Source organism: Equus quagga, chromosome 13, assembly GCF_021613505.1.
Source record: "Equus quagga isolate Etosha38 chromosome 13, UCLA_HA_Equagga_1.0, whole genome shotgun sequence".
Lineage (NCBI taxonomy): Eukaryota > Metazoa > Chordata > Mammalia > Perissodactyla > Equidae > Equus > Equus quagga.
Window position 1 is genome coordinate 6,336,823 of NC_060279.1, and position 18,343 is coordinate 6,355,165.

The 18,343-nt window shown below is 41.6% G+C and overlaps 1 protein-coding gene across 3 annotated transcripts in view; it reads right to left on the reverse strand.

The window, feature by feature from the left end:
- Positions 1-8,272, reverse strand: part of SCYL3 (SCY1 like pseudokinase 3) — a 40,173-nt gene extending 31,901 nt beyond the window's left edge. Inside the window, exons 1-2 of one of the 3 annotated variants that reach the window (XM_046681875.1) lie at positions 8,146-8,272; positions 2,791-3,001 (exon numbers count right to left, since the gene is read on the reverse strand). In XM_046681875.1, the coding sequence (XP_046537831.1) occupies positions 2,791-2,955 (165 nt within the window). In that variant the 5' untranslated portion in view covers positions 2,956-3,001; positions 8,146-8,272. Of the gene's footprint in view, positions 1-2,790; positions 3,002-6,693; positions 6,809-7,855; positions 8,111-8,145 lie in introns of those variants that run through there. The other 2 variants (XM_046681873.1, XM_046681874.1) reach the window with 2 other exon arrangements.
- Between the last annotated feature and the right edge of the window lie 10,071 nt (positions 8,273-18,343).

Consider the following 18,343-nt stretch of genomic DNA (forward strand, 5'->3'; position numbering starts at 1 on the left):
AAATAGAGGAAGACTGGCACAGATGTTAGCTTAGGGCTAGTCTTCTTCCAGCAAAAAGAAAAAAAACTAACAATGTAGGCAAGTTGATTTACTGGAACAATGGTTGTAAACAGCATAGAAAAGGGCTAAGAGGGAGAGGAACAAAAAGAAGATGTCAATCTAAGGAAGAACTGTAAAGCATTCCCCAAATAGAATGCAAGCTCCTCTGAGCACAGCAATCATCTCTTCCATTTCTTTCTCATCCCGCACCTCGTGGGCTCTCAAATATGCTGAATGGCCCTCCCACAAACCAGCCTGAATCCATCACAGAGAAGAGCACGAGGTCCCCCCAGACACTAAGCAGAGCACTTGTAGAGCATCTGTCTGCCTATTCCTAGAGCCCAGCATGGCTGGCTGCCTGGTGTCAGGGCACTCAGGAGTCACCACAAGCCTGCACTTACCAGGGAGCCCTAACTAAGCACGTAGATTAAAGTAAACACAGTAACCCAATTCTGACTCAGGATTTACCATTCCTCACAGGCTACTGGATAGAAATGAATCATAATCACCAGTGAGACAATTATACTTGACAGCTAATGAATTCAAGATAAAGTAAGAAGGTCTCATGGACTTGAAGTATTTCTGATATTGTCTTGTGACCAAAGGTTAGCCTTGCAATCCCTCTTGCTTCAGAGGTCTAACAGTGTACTGTGATTGTTATTCTTTATTTATAGCAGTAGAGGACGAGTATAATTACTACCTGACAGTATTTGGCAAGGAAAACCCTGTATATTTGCTTGAAATGGTCATTAAAATTGTCAAAGGTAGGATTAGGAACCTGAACTCTAGAACAGTGAGGCGAGCTAACTACATTGTTCTAATGTTTCAGGTATCTAGGAAATCAAATTCCTAAAACTTGATGCAACGTCACACATTTCTTAAGTACTGTGGCCCAAATCTAAACTCCTTATCATGTTGCTGCCATTTCAAATTTCTCAGGTTCACGTCTCAGGAATTCAAAGGCACAAGATGGCCTGAAGAACACAACAGACAAGCCTATGAACCACTTGAAAACGCTTAGGCCCGGCTTAGAAGGGTATGTGCATACACTAAGGGAGAAAACATCTTCCCTCTCAAGCTTCCCACAGCACGGAAGTCTTCAAACATGGAGAGTAGATCTTTGTTTTTTCCTTTAAAAATTGTATGATCTGGGCATTCAACTTTCTTGGGACATACACCATAAAGAGCAACATAATTTTAAACAATCTTATGTTTCATAAACAAAACTAAGAAAGATTATAAATCTCCAGTACTTCACTAGTAATAGTCATTCTAAATAATTATTTTAAAAACATGCAAGCTTATTAAATGAGAATAATACAAAGCATGTCAGATATTAACTGTACATAAGAGTAAGACAATGAGGCAAGGCATTTTATATTTTGCAAAATCACAATAAAAATTATTAATTTTTATTTTTAATTAAAAAGTATTCAATTCCTAGATGGAATGGAAAAGAGACAAGCTCATGGTCATAACACATAGTCTTACCAAAAAGCAAAATTACCTAGCAACAAAACAGCCAGCCATACTTTTTACCACAATACATTAATGGAAAACGCATCCTGAGAGGAACATTTTCCTTAGGAATCATCTCATAACTGTTAACTTCATGCCTGACCAAAGAGATAACATCAAATAATGAACTAGCGTGACAAATAAAATGCTGAAATTATATTACTAATATATTATTATATTATAATATAATCCTTTATAGTCATTAAAAAAGGTAAAAACCATTTAAACAGACCTATGAAACAGACATCAATGTAAACAGATATCAATGTCTCATACTTGTTGATAGTACGAAGTGACTCAAGGTAATACAGGTGGTAACTTTAACAAAATAAAGATATCAAGTCGATCTGAAAGCAGCGTGCCTGCCAGAGTAAACATGATGAGTGAATTAGCTAATACAACTATACTCACCTTTTAGGACCTTCCCAAAATAATCTAAACAGATGAATATCCAAGGAAATGGCTAGCTATCCAAGGAAATATCAAGTAGTGCCTTTTTTTCTCTAATTTGAAAAGACACTCAGGGTAGTTTTATTGAATTATGTTACGCAGTAGAATCGTTTTCCTAGTACGAGGCCAGCGTCCCCTGACAGCGCATCAGACTGTGCTACCCCGGGGAGCCTCTGCCAGGAGTGGCACTTGGTGGGTGCAGGTGAGGAGGACCTTTGCCCTAAGGAGGAAACTGAAGCCTCCAGAAGTCCATCATCTGTCTAAGGCCCCTCAGCAAGAACTAGAGCCCAGGGCCAGCATTCCTCCCAGGACATCGGGCCCATCTCCCAGTTAACACTCTTTCTGGGGGCACCCAATGCCTCGGGGAAAGAAAAAGTACTTGTTACAGTTCTTAAAGTATTTTATTTCCAGGTCCATCATCAATACACTAATTAATATGCTATCAATATTTACAGCATTTTTGCTAAGCTAGATTAACTCCCTTTATCTTATATTAGCCATGTAAAATCACCTCCCAAACTTTCTCATTAAAAAATCAAATATGATGATAAAAGTTATCATGCTCACTTGGATGAAGCTTTCTGGCTAAACCTATGGTACCTGATCACGTCATGCAAGGTGAAGACATCCCCATGAAGTAAGGACAACTATGTTATTAAACGACAGGAAGAAAAATACTAGTCCTTATGACCTACCTCCTTTGAGCTCTATTAATTTCACATTTTTTAATAGCAAACAAGATAGTAAAAAGTACTAACTATTAAGTAGTCGCCTATTAGGTACCTTAGCAGCTTTATTAACCTTGTCTTCGTTTTCTCTCTTATACACGAAAACTGAAGCACATTTGCCATCCTGCAGCACCGCGGGGTAAACAGCAAGTCCGGAGGGTAAGGTGAACGGCGGTTCCTTCAGCGCACAGCTCTTCAGAGCGCTGTTCTCTGACCCCATCCCTTACAGAGGCAGTGCTGCAGCCCCTCCGCAAAGCCAAGCAGACCTGCAAGAAAACAGAAATGTTTCCACACATTAAGTTTCTATCTGCAGCATGAGCCAGAGAGAGCCCCGCATCCAGACACACCACTAAAACCTACTCGTTTCTACAATCCTCATACGGTAGGCCATGTGACCATAAAAATGGTAAACGCTCAACAAGTTACTCCAGTGCTTGTCGATTAACAACTAACAGCTCTGGAGAAAATGCTCTTAACCAAATAGTTACTCCCAGTTACTGTCCCTCCCAACCCCCACCACACACACAGAACTTTCAGAGTGGAAAGGCCATCAAAAATAGAATAAGATCATTCATGCTCTAACCCACTCACAATCCTGCCCCACAGAGGAAAATGCTGTAAAACTTGATTATTCAAAACATGCTAAACTTCTGTACATCTTAAATAATCTCAAATTATAAAGCAAGACAATACAAATTGTAGAATATTTCTAACAACAATGAAAAACATGTCAACAAATGGAGAGCTCATATAAACCAAGTAAAACATGAAAACACCAGTAGAACAAGGGAAAGGAAACAGACAACCCACTGAATACAAATGACAATAAATGTAAGAAAAAGTGAGCCCTCACTGCTCTTCAAAGTCCTTCTAAGTAAAAAGAAAAACCACAAAATTGTTTGATCTCAAATATATACATACACGAGATTTTAGAAAATGCAAACTACTCTACAATGACAGAGACTGGATCAGTGGTTGCCTGGGGTGGGGGCACAGTGAGAGGGTCCAGGGGAGAGGAAAGGATTACAAAGAGAAGCAAGGAAACTTTGCAGGAATGGATATATTCATTATCTCGATTATGATGATTATGGTGATGGGTGATCACAAATATCAAAACTTACAAAATTATACACTTTAAATATGATCAGTTTATTGTATGTCAATTACACCTCAACAAAGTTGTTTTAAAAAGAAACCTGTATTATATATCTATATCTGTAGGTGTATACACACACCCACACACACACATACATACACACGCAGACACAGACTTGAAGAATATTCTAAAGTATTAACAGAGGTTTGCCGTGGGCTGCCAGATCACGGGTAATTCCCATACGTACAGACACAGACATTTGCCTGCGCCTCCCAAATCTTCCACAATGAGAACATATCTTTCTTTACAACAGGGATACAAACTCACATGGTTACAACAGGCAATGCAGAGCCGTCCAGCAGTATTGGTAGAACAGCAAAGGGCCTACTGTGTGTGCACAGGCACCTACTGTGGGAGGGCTTGCACTCTGAAGGGAGCGGCCATCACAAAGTTCCAACCAGGCCTGCAGTTCCAGAGCAGCCAGATTATGAGAGTTATCATAAGGAGCCAAGAGCCTGAATACTTATGTGGAAATGTCCATTTTCTCCAATGTTGGCTTAAATTTCTTTAAATCTGTATAGGCCAAATAAGATATGTCTGGAAACTCTGTGGCAGTCAGCTTTCAGCTCTGGCTTTACTATAATTTTTAAAATAAGAAATAAAAAGCGTTCATGCTAACTCTGGTAATGTGGCAAGAAGTTACGAGTGCTAAATAACACGGCCAGAAGTTCTGCGTCGACCCTTAACAATGTCAGCTTAAAATCTACATATAATAATATAATAATTTCAGTTTAAATACATCTAAACTGTATTTAGATAAATACAAACCCAAAAGTCATTATACACAGACCCTCTATGTGGATTTTTTTGCGCTTTGGTGAAGTTCTGTACAACACTTCCCATGTTATCAGAGTATGTGATGCTGCTCCAGACACACACCTAGAATAGAGAATTTCAAGAGCCTACAGACCCACATACGTCATTGTACAAGGAACACAACAGGTACAAGGGCTAATGCCAACTAAAACTGAAGGTTTTCAAAATCCAAGAATGTTTCTGAGGGTAAGAACTAAGTTGGTTTTGTAACAAATCCACTGAGGGCTACCAACCTGGCAATTTATCTTCCTTAAGAATGACAGAAAAGTAAAAAAAAAATAAAAATAAAGGTACTAAAAATGCCAAATCTCAACTATATGTAACATCCACCTTTCTATTGGGACTACAAATAAAAGGAGTGTTTATGTGGAATCATGGAGAAGAGCAACTATTGTTCATTCTCCTGTTCTGAGGATGCCTAGCCTGGGACGCCCACTCCCACCCCTTCCCCCTGAGGAGAGAGGGTCAGGGTCAGGTTCAGCACTTGCATCTTGCTCCTCTCTTCCCTGGCATAGTTAATGGGTCAGGTGCTACCCCGGGCCAAAGGGCAGTCAGTTCACACATTAGCCATCTCTTGGACCCATGGCCTGGACAAAGAGCCGGACCGGCCAGATCACTGCCCCAGGAATCTGAATGAACGAGAGAGATTTTTGTCTATTAGCAGCACAGCTGAGAGTAAAAGATGACATGAGGTAGAGCCAGGGCTACGGTAAGCCAAAGCCACGCAGAAGCAGAAGCCCGGCAGGCACCGAGGAAGCCAGCCGGCAGCAGGAGAATGGGAAGCGAACAGTGAGAGAGCAGCCTCGTCAGAGACTCGGGGGCACATCACCACCCTCCATCTCAAGGCCACAGGGAACCCAGCTTCAAACCCACATCCTCACTGCCTCACTGACACACTTACAACCAGGAGCAGCCTGAGTACACCCGAGGTAGCCTGAATGCATCTACATTCTTTCAAACCAGTTGCCATTTCACAAGCAGAAAACTCTACTTCTCTTTAACTCCTCCAGTCTGAAAAACCAGTCAGACTAGAGGAATGAGTCAGAGAAGCATCACTTCGAAAGTGTATATCTGAAACTAGTCTAACCTCCTTCTCTCTCTGAGCCACAAAATATAGCTTTCCAAAATCAACCCAGAAGGAACTGCAAGAAAATGAAAATCCTCTTGGCAGAAAATCATGCTGAGTTTTTAGTTTTAACACCAGTCCCCAGAGGAGCTAAGATGCTCACAGGACTCAGGGGCAGTGCTCTGGCTGAAGGAGTGGCAGTCCGCAGAGGGACAGCAATGGACATTTCATTTACTCAGTCATTTCTAAATAGCAATCCTGGGGAATACTGGGCCTCACAACATCTATTAGCCCTCCAGTTAATATGATAAATTCCACTACAAGATAATTAACAGTTCAGGGTTATGAAAGCTTTAGGAAGAGGTTAAAATTGGTAATTTTTCTTAGCAGTGTACGTTTTGGGTCTAAGACCTTAAGAAATACCACTTAAAAATTAAAAAGGAATGACTTCCTTTGATGAGAGAACTCGGGCGAAAGGAAGCCATTTTAGCGTTTGGAAAGCATGATTAATGTTGACAGAAGTCTACTGATACCATCAGTGCGCTGCTCACAGACCAGCAGGGTTATATTCTCTGTCCAGCACAAACTTCATTAGCGAGAAATGAAAAGATGTGCTGTTGACTGCAATCTGAGAACGTCTCAAAAGCAGTCAATTCTTAATTCTCTACTTCACACAATGGTACCCTAAGAGGCACAAAAACTGTTGATATAAAGTGCTTTAAAAATGATAATTCAGCTAAAATGGATTTACTGAAATGTTAAAACTGATAAACAATACACTCGGACTTCCAAAACGCTCTCCTCCTTGTTTTGAGGAGTGAAGGGGAAAACACAAAATCTTTTAGCTTTGAAATAGTCACAAGAAGGTAGAAAAGGATATTCTAACAGAGATATTAGCATGGGTATTTTGCAGAATTTACCATCTCCACTCTCTGTAATATAACGCTGAAGAGGCGGTTTCTGACTTGAACAGCATCATGGTCTTAAAAATTTGTTCACCTATCTTCCTCTATACCTTTGCTTCTTGGACAGCACATGAAGATTCTGGGCCACCTGTAGATTATGAAAGCCCTTGTCCGGGTCACTGAGCAACTCACAGACTCTACTGAGAAATTTGTGTCGCCTGGGGAACTCTCTCTCCCTCTGTTTCTTTCGCGGCAATTAATGGAGATGATCTTGGTCCTAGCTCCCTAGCTTGGAAGTTCCAAAGCTAATGGCTTGCACCGTGACTTCCAAGAACACACTGTACTCACTGATACTTTGTTACCTGGCGATAACATTACTCCGGGCCCTCTGCTTTGATCTGTTTCAGGTATACATCCCCTGGACTGAACTCAGTCCAGCACTGCTAGCTAACCAGCAACACACAACGAGGCCTTTGTGGACCAAAAGAACTCAGTATGATTTCAGCTAGGAGAGGTTATGTAGATATGCACATGGGTCCTTAAAAACAGCAGTAACAGTGATTCCAAAATTCAGGGCCGGACTGTGAGTATTCACATGGTTTCCTAAATATGATCTGCTGAGAAATGTTTCATTTTTATTCTAAATAAAGAGCACTTCTCAAAGACAGGAGCCAACAGGGCCTCTGGGGCCCTGGCACTGGTCTTGAGTCCAGAGCGAAGGCGCCTTCCCAGGGTGGGCGCGACCCCAGGCTCCCAGGCTCGGGCAACGCCGCCCGGCGCCGCCCCGCACACCCGCCCGCCCGGGAGCGGGGTGCTGGGGTCCAGCGGGGCGGGCGCGGCCCCCGGGGCGCAGAGGGGCGGCGGCGCTCCCACCGCGCTGGCCCTCACCTTCCACGCCTGCCCCGAGGCCCGGCTCCGCGGCTCCCTCGGCAGCTCCGGCCGCTGGCACCGAGCAGCGGTCACCCGCCAAGCCCAGATTAGAAAGGCGCCCGAGATCAGCAGGGGAGGCTGCGCGGAGGCGGAAAGCAGCTCAACCGGCCGCGGCGAGCTCGCCCCGCGCGGGTCCCAAGCGCGGCCCCGCGGCCGGGCGCGCGCCCCCCGCCTGCGCTCGCGGCCGGACCCTGCCCGCGGCCCAGTCCCGCGCCCACGGAGGACGCGGCGCGGGGCTCGCTGTTACCTGCGGGAGGGCGGCGGGTGGCAGCCGGGGGTCTTGGCTCCGGTCCCCTCTTCGCCCCCTGTTGACACCAGCCACCCTCGCCTCCCCCGTGAGGCTCTGGCCACTACACCCACAGTCTTCCGAGGTCTGGTCCCTCTGACACCATAGAGACAGGTGCGGAAACCGGACAGAACAGCAGCCTCCAGCCCTCCGACGCCACCACTGAGAGGAACGAACCCGGAACCGAGCTAGAGCGGCCACACAGCGCTCCTCAGGACGGTGCCATCTTGAGTGTGGGCGCCGCGGCTGACCTCGCGTTTCACTCGCTCCTCCCAGCGGCCCAGTTGGTCTGCGAAGATGTCCCCTCCCTTGGCCGTCGACTTGAAGGCGCAAGTTTGTCTTGATTTTAATGTTTAGGCTTTTCTTGCGCAGTTTTGATTTGATTTCCGCCCGAATCCAAAATGGCCGCCGGTCGCCTCTAACGAATAATACAGGGAGGGCGGAGCAAAGGAGGGCTGGGCAGGGGGCAGTCGGCGAGGGTTCCTAGGAGGGACGGCGCTCGCCCGCGGCCCCGATTGGCTGCGCCGCGTGGGCCGAAGTCTTGCGGAAGGGCGGCGGAAGCTGGCCGAGGTCGTGGTGCTTCCGCTTCAAGCCTTTGGAGCGGAAAGCCGCACGTTACGCTTAATTCAGGAAAGAGTCAAATTTGGGACTATTGAGGTTAAGAGTACCTATTATTAATATTAATGGTTTCTATTTGATAGGGTGTTGTGAGAAGAAAGTGAATATACGTAGTAGTTTTAAAACTACATGATTCCAAGGAAACGGAATGTATTTTTCCTGTCATCATCACTACTACTCAGTGCTTTTACAACCTCGCAGTTGACAGCTAACCTAAATCCTTTGATCATCTGAAGCTTTTAGGTTCTTTCTTGTGGGTAACAGTAGCTGAAAGGTTTTAGGATGGATAAGGACCCCACAATTTCTTCAGCAGGTTAAATGAAAGCAGTATAAGACCACATTTTGTCCCTTATTCAGAAATGTATTAAACAAATATTTATTAGGAGGCAGGCACAAATAGTATTTAATCTGGCCAAAAGGCTTAATGAAGGCCCTCTGTCCTAGGTTGGCACTGTCCTACTAGAAATAGAATTCAAGCCTCAAAGACGTATGTAATTTTAAATTTTCTAGTAGCCACATTAAAAACGGTAAAAAGAATGAGGTGAAGGTAATTTTAATATTATGTTTTAACACCATATCCAGATTGTCATTTAGACATGCACTCAATATAAAATTAATGAAATATTTTACTTTTTTTTGTGCTGTCTTCAAAATCTGGTAGATACAGATTTTTTACAATCTGGATTAGCCATATTTTAATGCTCAATAGTCACACGTGGATAGTGCCCACCGTTTTGGAGAGTGCAGTTCTGGCGGTTGCCCACCACCTCGGACTACACAGTTGAGAAGCACAGCGCTGCTGAGCAGGATTCTGTCACTGCAGTCAGCATCAGCAGCTGGCAACCTGAAATCTTCCAGACCAGTCACAGAGCCAGGACCAGTAGGAATGGTGCCTCACGTGGCATCTCCAAGGGCTGGGGGCCCCACGAATTTTTAGACCCTGTTTATTCAGGAGTGGAGAGCATTTTCTAAAATATTTTAAACAATTCATCTATCTTGAATTCTTTTGAGAACCCAACTCTAGAATTCATCATGATAATAAACTGTTATTTTTGCCAATAAAAACCCATTTCTGTCACTCATGCTAATTAGCAAAACATCTGGTGTTGTCAGAGATCAAGGTGCCTAAAGTATCTGTAGCTCCATCTTTGGAATGTGGCCTTTCTGGTATGACACTAGCTAACTACCCTGGGAATGTGGATTCATGATTATTAGAATACTAGTAATAAATAAATAAAACAAGGTAATGTGATAATTATAGGAGCTAACATGTTGAGTACTTACTGTGTGTTAGATACTTCATATGTGTTAATTCGTTTAACCCATATATCAACTCCATTTTGCACATGAGGAAAGTGATGCACAGACAGGTTAGGTAAGTTGACCAGTCATACAGCTGGTAATGGCATGGAGTAGTTTGCCTACAGATTTCGTGTTCTTAACCACAGTACCATTCTGCCACCCTAATGTAACAGAGAGCAACAGCTTAAGGGAGAAGACAGGAGAGGAAAGGGAGTTAGATGGACCCTCAGAGAGGGCCTCTTTAGAAAGGTGATATTTGATCTGACCTCTGAATGACAAGAAGGAGTCAGTTATGGGGAGATCTATGGGCAAACCTTTCCTGGCACAGGGAACAGCAACTGTAAAGACCCCAAGGCAGGAACTAGCTTGGCATGTTTAAGGAAGAGGAAGAGGCCAGTGTGGCTCCAGTATAGTAAGTGAAGGAGAGAGTGGTTCAGGAGAGGTCACCGAGAGAGTGGCTGGGGCTTGAAGGTCATGCGAAGGCATTTGGAAGCCACTGAGCATTTTAGGGAAGAGAGTAGCATCTAGTCTAGCGTTTTAGAAACTCACCCTGGCTATTATGTGGACAATGGATCCTAAAGAAGGGAGACAAGTTAGGAGACATTAGCAGTAGTTTATGCAGGGAATAATTGTGACTTGCGCTATGGGCGAAGGAGTAGAGGTGGATTTAAGTGGCCAGAAATATATTTTGAGGTAGAGTGCTAGGGACTGAACTGAGTCCCATCCCCGGACCCCAACTGCCCTTGCCAGATTCACATATTAAAGCCCTAACTCTTGTTTGGAGACGGGACTTTGGGAAATAATTCAGGTTAGATGAGGTCATGAGGTGGGATCATAACGATAGGACTAGCGCCCTTGTAAGAAGAGACGCTAGAGAGCTTGCTCTCTCTCTGCCCTGTGGGCGGGGTGAGAAGGCAGTCATCTGGAGCCAGGGGGAGAGCTTTCACCAGAGCTGTGAGGGTATAAGTGACTTGTTTGAGCTACCCAGTCTGTGGCTTTTTGTCCTGGCAACCCAAGCCCGCTAAGACGTAGAGTTAGTGGTACTTGCTGCTAAGAGGCAGTGAAGTGAGGAATCCAGCCTGCTGCCTTGGGTTTTGGCTTGAGCAATTGGGTGCATGGTGAAACCATACAAGTTTGCAGAACCTGTAAAACATCCAAGTGGCACCATGAGGTCAGTTGATGGCTACAAAAGTTTGAAGCTCAGTGGAGAGGTCTGGACAGGAGATAAAAATTTGGGAATCAGGGTCTCCACAGGTTGTAAATCTCCTGATATCCTGTATGCTTCAGCTTTAACTTCAACACAGAGAAAAACAACTATGATGCAACACAGTATCTGAATAAATGAACTGTAGAGACTACTTCTCTGTGTAAGATTCTTTGTTGGTTATTCAACAATGTGCTGGTAAATGTTTAACAGCTTATAAAGTTTATATATATACTATATAAAGGATATGAAGGATACGCAGCAATTTACAAATAGAATATATGATGTCCTTTATTGTAAATTTCACATGGCCAATTGATTCTCACAGTACGTTTTCATTGATTTTTGCCACACTCTTATACCCACGGCCAACCTGTGGTTGCAACTGATGAACGAGTGTAGTTCTGACATGAATGTTGGTTACTATCTTCATGTTAACAGTTAAGATGAAACTGGAACAACAAAGACATTTGTTGGAACTTCATTCGTTCATCAATGATAGGAGTTAACTTCTATGCTGAATCTGATCATAGGTTTTGAATATTAGAAGATTATTTCCTTAATTTTTTGAACTATCACAATTTAACAGCTGCAGTCAGGATGCACTTTTAAGGGCTTTTTCCTTTTTTTTTTTTAAAGATTGGCACCTGAGCTAACATCTGTTGCCAATCTCCTTTTTTTTTCCTTTCTTCTTCTCCCCAACGCCCATCAGTACATAGTTGTATATTCTAGTTGTGGGTGCCTCTGGCTCTGCTATGTGGGATGCCACCTCAGCATGGCCTGATGAGCAGTGCTTGGTCTGTGCCCAGGATCTGAACCGGCGAAGCCCTGGGCCACCAAAGCAGAGTATGCAAATTTAACCACTTGGCCATGGAGCCGGCCCAGACTTTTAAGTTTAATTTGCATTGTTATTAACATTTCTTCATCACTTTACTAAGTCTAAACAATCAACAAACCCTTAAACAAAGCCCTGATTTGTAGCATTTGCTGATTTCTATAGTGTAAATACTCCCACCATGGCCAACTTCAAGATACCAGTGTGACATCACTGAATGCAGAATCAGGAAGAGATGTGCTCCACCCATTACATGGTATTTCCACCATAGAGATATAATAGATGTAAATGACCTCTTAGCATAGATAATAATAAAATACAGTAAAATAATTTAAAAGTTATGAGTACTTAGTTTTTCTTACTTGTTAAAATAGAATAAAATATAATCTATTTAATGATGAGTTTATATTTTACTTTTAAATAATGGCCATGTTTAAAATTAGCTTGCAAAATTCCTGACCATGTAAGTCAGCTCTCATGAGCCAGTGTGAGCCACTTTGCTGGGTGGGCTCGAGCATGCCACTGCAGTGATTCCTTTTTAATCCAGGTTGGACAAAAAGAAATTTATATTAATGTTTTCTTTCATATTTCTTTTCTCCAAAAGTAGACATGCCTTCAGATTCCACACATGGTAACAAGGTATTCATATTTTCTGGTTCTATTTCTCATTGTAAATTAATAAATTATTTTATTAATCCTTGCTTTTATATGCATCAATCGTTTTGAGTTTGATTGTTTTTTCTCCTAGAACTTGATCATAGTTGGTGTCCAAACTCTCAACTCCAGCAAACTAGGACCAGACATTGGAACCTCGTATCCAGGGCCATCTGTGGCAGCCCTTCAGAGACGTGGGAAGCATGTGAGCCTTCCCCGGGTCACACCGTACAGTCTTCATTGTGCATCATTTTCAAAACCACAGTGCCACTTCCTGACCAGAGCCCTTCTAGCTATTGCCTTGTTTTACCTTTACAAAGACTATTTTCAACCTTATTGCTTAGTTTCTTCCAATATGCCAGGCTCCAAAGTCAGCAGACCTGAGTTATGCCCACTTTTGCTGCTCACATCTGGAACATCCTTGGGCAAATTCACTTTGCTCAACTGCCATGTTCTCAGCTGCAAACTAAAGCTGGGGACTAAAGCAGTTCCTACTTCATGGCATTTTGTGAGGGTTAGAGCAGATGAAGCATGTCAAGGGCACCATGTGTTAAACATTTCAGTAAATACTAAATGCTGCTCTTACTCCTCTGGGACCAGCCCAGCCCCTGGGGTGCATGGCTGTTTCACCAGGGTTCTCATTCCCTTCAATCTGGCACCCTTCACCTTTCCATAGCCTTAGGGGTGCAAAGCCTCAACCTGGGCCTCTCATATTTCCCTGAGAGACCTCATTCTACAGTTACCAAACCCGCTTTGTTTTTGCCTGCCACCCAGAAAGCCAAACACCGAGGTGACGAGATTGCAGCAGAGTTTACTCACAAGGCAGCCATGTGAGGAAGTGAGAGCATGAGCCTCAAATTCGCTTCCCCAAAAGTAGGGACTCAGGCATATTTATGGGGTGGAGGGCAAGGTGGTCTGAAATGTGGAGATAGGTGATTGGAGGTGAGGAGAGGTGAGGTAACTGATAATCTACACAAGCGTAGTCAGACTTCATGCCTCTTCACAGGACCCGTGTTCACAAAATGGCGGCATTAGCATGATCTGAGGTTGGAGTTTTAGCCTCTTGACATAAAAAAGTCACGTATCAGACATATCTGCAGGCTCAGTTGATGAGTTTGTGGTCTCAATTGACCTGAAGTGGACAAGGGGTGCAAATGCCTGAAAAACAGCTCATTCACCCATTACCATGGTGACCTGGGCTCTAGGGAGATGTTATCTATGGGAGCCTAGTGGGAGTCAGATAACTGTGCTGTTTAGGGACTATGCTAACAATGAGTGGGTTAAACAGCCAAAAGCTATAATCAGTAATTGCAAAAAGGAAAAAACCTTTAGTTCCTAGCTACTTAATCATCAATGGCTAACCCTCTGCCAGTTTCAATCCCCCCTATTCTTTGGTCATTCCTCATTCTTGAGGGATTTGGGGCAACAACCAATCTAGCTACTTCCTGCTGAATCAGGGTGTAGATATGGGTTAGAGGAATGAAACTGTTTAGCACTCATTTGGAAATATTCTCTTATTCCAAGCTTCAGGTTGACATTTTTGTATTGTTAGAATTTTGTGTCTTGCTCCACATCTAAAACATCTAAAAAGCACATTTTATAATTAAATGTCCAACAAGAAGGATAAGAAGTATAGACAACCCAAATTTTAACAGTCCCTGAAAAATAACCTAATCCCAGTGGGGCCTCCATCTGATCTTCAGGTGGGGCAGACATCTGGTCCCAGTTCTGATAGTCTTTTGTTTCACTGGATATGCATCAGAGACCAGAAATGCACTATACCCTGATCTTTCAGTTGTCATAGATGCTGGCCATCAGCACAGACTCTCTGCCTGGGGGTCATCACAGTCCTAAGGAACTCAAAAGAACAAAGTTATGAACTTATAGCAGCTGAGAGGGTCCATAAAATCTATAGAGCATGTCTGGGTTAGTTAATCAGAGGTCATTCAAAGTTACAATATGGTTTCTTTTTTACAATATGGCTTCCCTTATGTCAACGTTTTGTGGACTGGTATCAATCCACCCTTTTGTTGTTCATCCTCAATCTTGAGGGATTATCCTGTTGATGAGGGGTGTAGGTTGTTCCATCTCATTGAACCAGTCTCTTAGTAAGACAGTGGTGCAGGTGGGCCCCCAAAGTTCAGCCTGTAATGTGTAAGCAAGTAACCAAGTATTTAATAAGAAGTGTTTCTAGAGAGACAAAAAGCAAAACAAGGTTAATGGGGAGCAAATTATAAACCAGCAAATTATTTCTGAGCCCAGGCAGCAACAAGTCAAAAGATTTCTAGGTGGCAGAGTTGAAGCATCTTTTGCAGTTTGAAATGTCCCTGATGATGTCATCAGGTGTCCAGGTATCTTACACAGCAACAAACATGAATCTCTCTTAAGTTTTACATCAAGTTGTCCAGCTTCAGTATGCAAGGCTTCAGGAAAAAGGGTAGGTTCAGTTCTCAATGACTCCAAATGAAAATGATGGGAAAAGATTGAAAATGTTAGTTTGGAGATTTGTAGCCAGATATTTCAAGAGACTAGAAGAATTCAGGATCCAGTCCAGTTAACAGATGTAAAACAAAAACCTCAAAGACAATTATCAGAACTAGAACCTAGTATCCATGAATGTGTACTATAGTTTTTATTGAAACATAATTTTTCTCTCTAAAATCACCCTCATTTTTACCAAAGATAGCAAAATTAAGAGTAACTGGTTTGCAAAAGAAGCTAGCTTCAGTAAAACTTAATTCAATTATTTACATAAGTACAGCAAGAATAACTATTGATCATATAGGCTTTTTAAAATCTGCTTTGCCGGAACTTTTTATAACGAATCTCAGGTTCAACCTTAAAGGCCTCTTGAGGCCAGGAAAGCCAAGCCAAGTATTTGTTATCAGGCTTCACCTGCAATACCTTAGATTTGGGTGGATTCCTCTCTTCTTTTGAGGTTCCCCAAAGTATTTTGAGGTTCCAGGCACCTGCCAGATAAGTGACCTTCCTTACTTACCCAGGTTGCTGGAATCCTTGTAAACAAGATAGCAGGCCAATATTTCCAGGTGGCTTTATTCCAGGAAGTCAACCTTTATTCCTCAAAAGCTGTCTTGTCATATCTGGGTCTGTATGTTTCTCTCAAATGTGACATTCCAGCCAAAGGGTTGGTAAGATAACCGATGTTTCCAGTTGTGTCTTGTTATAAGGACAACAGATTCTTATTGAACTTATGTAAATAACTATATTGCCATGAAAACAATACTCACTCATTAAGAGTTCCCAAATCCTGGAGGGATCAGGTAGGGAAAAAAATAAATGTTTCAAATCTGCTTACAAAGGTATAATTTATCAAATTGATATGTCATAGTTAGCATGAGAGAAAAAGACTTCCTTAAGGGGCTAGCCCCGTGGCTGAGTGGTTAAGTTCAGTGGTCCAGGGTTTGGATCCTGGGCACGAACATGGCACTGCTCATTAGGCCATGTTGAGGCGGCATCCCACATGCCACAACTAGGACCTACAACTAAAATATACAACTCTGTACTGGGGGTTTGGGGAGAAAAGAAAGCAGGAAAAAAAAGGCTTCCTTAAATCTGGAAACAAAACAGAACATCAAAAAAATCAGCAATATCTCAAGTGAAAAGTCATATAAATCATAATCATCCTCATCAGTTCATTCAGCCCTGTGTAATCAATTCTTGATCTTAATCGTCTGTTGGCAGTTTTATGAGGTCATCAGTTTCTCTGTTAGAGTTCTGTAATTTCTTACCCAGTTTAGTTTTGTGATCTGAAAGTTTATCAGAAACCTGTATTCTAGAGTAAGTGTCAGAGTCCTTTCCATGAATTTCTCTGAAGATGAAACATATTTTGCAAAAACATCAGAGTAAAACAATAACTGTCTGTAAACAGCAAGATCCCCAAATGGCAACTGACAGAGAAATTTTGCTAATTTTGTGACATACAATACTTTAAAATAATAACCAGGATTGTGGCTGACAACCAGGACAGATCAGAATTTTAGGAATTTTATATAATTTTTAAACATTTATATCAATAACATTTATCCACATAATACCACCTAAGAAAGTTTATGATCACTTATTTGACAATGCTTACCATGTAATTTAACATACAAAATAAGCCTAATAAGTTTAGTGTCTTCCTCCTTATAGGAAGAGAGAGCAAATCTCTTTGAGAAGTCTCAGAGGCCCTCTGAAAATCCTGAGAGAAATTCTCTCCCTTCTTCTAGTCCAAAAGAAAGCCTTTACTGAGGATTTGAATATTTGGGTGGGATGGGGAGCTTGTCAAAAATATCAAAAGCTTTTAAAGCACTTGGTCCAATAGGAAACAATGTTCACTCTATTCAGTCAAAGTAATAACAGAAACAGTCAAGGGAAAACAGTTAAAACAGTCAAAAAAATCTTAATAGAGAGACCTCAGTATTTCTGAACATAGGAAATTATTTTAATAAAACATAGATTTTCTATCTTTTAGGTAGACTTACAACAATAAAGAAAAACAGCCTTTCATAACCCCTTTATCAAGCGCAGACCAGAAGTTCAAGAAAATTATCCTTTTGAGAGAGAAAATCAGATTTTAATTTTTGCACCAGCTTATTTTTTTTTTTACATTAAAACTCCTTTGCTTAATTGGATTTACTTTAATCTTAGCCAACTTGACCAGGCATAAAACTTGGAATTTCTCTTTCAAAAAGCTTCCATATCTTTCTTTTTACTTTCAGAATTTATCCCATGTTTCCTTTTTTTTCCTTCTACTTCTTTAGGACAAATTTATCTTTCTTAACCCAACAAAAAAATATTTGCATTCTTTATACCTTCTATACTGAAAACATACATTTTACTTTCCTTGTATACAGAACTGTTTGCCTTGTTAATTTTTAGTAGCTTTAATTACATATATTAATTAGAATTTTTAACCCTTACAGACCCTAGTAAAAACTAAGCAATTATGAACTGTCTTTTACATTAGCATACTGTGGCTTGGCAAATTTATAAATACATTTTTATAATTTCTAGAAACATGCTACTTCATGCTACTATCTTAATAAAATACAAGACATATTTATTAATAGACCCAAACACCTTTTAATTTCTTTGTAATAAGAAGCCAAAAGTAGATAAATCTAGATGTCTAATGATAATGTTTCAGTATTTTATCTTCTTTGAAAAATGACCCAGATATTCAGTGAGTTTTTTATCATTCAGTTTTTTTTTTTTTTAAAGATTTTTTATTTTTTCCTTTTTCTCCCCAAAGCCCCCCGGTACATAGTTGTGTATTCTTCATTGTGGGTTCTTCTAGTTGTGGCATGTGGGACGCTGCCTCAGCGTGGTCTGATGAGCAGTGCCATGTCTGCGCCCAGGATTCGAACCAACGAAACACTGGGCCGCCTGCAGCGGAGCGCGCGAACCTAACCACTCGGCCACGGGGCCAGCCCCTTATCATTCAGTTTTACCTAGCAACACTTCAAAGTTTCAACTTACCAAAAAGATTTTGGAAGTTATTTTAAATAAACATGTCATAAGACATAATTATTTTTAAAAAGTTTACCCAACACTTTTATCTTTTTCACATCTGTTTAGTTTACTTGTTTATAATAACTATTTGGATTGCCCATAATACTTCATGAGACATTAGACAAAATTAGCTATCATTTTAAGTTATTATTTTGGCTAACCAGTTTTGTAATTGAGATAACATCAGCTTATTTGATGAATAAACCCAGACATGTCTGCATCATATCCAAATACTGACAATTCTAAGGACATGCTTATTTCAATCAAACCAACAATCTTAAAAAAGCATTCAGTTACCAAAGATTAATTTCATATCATGTTA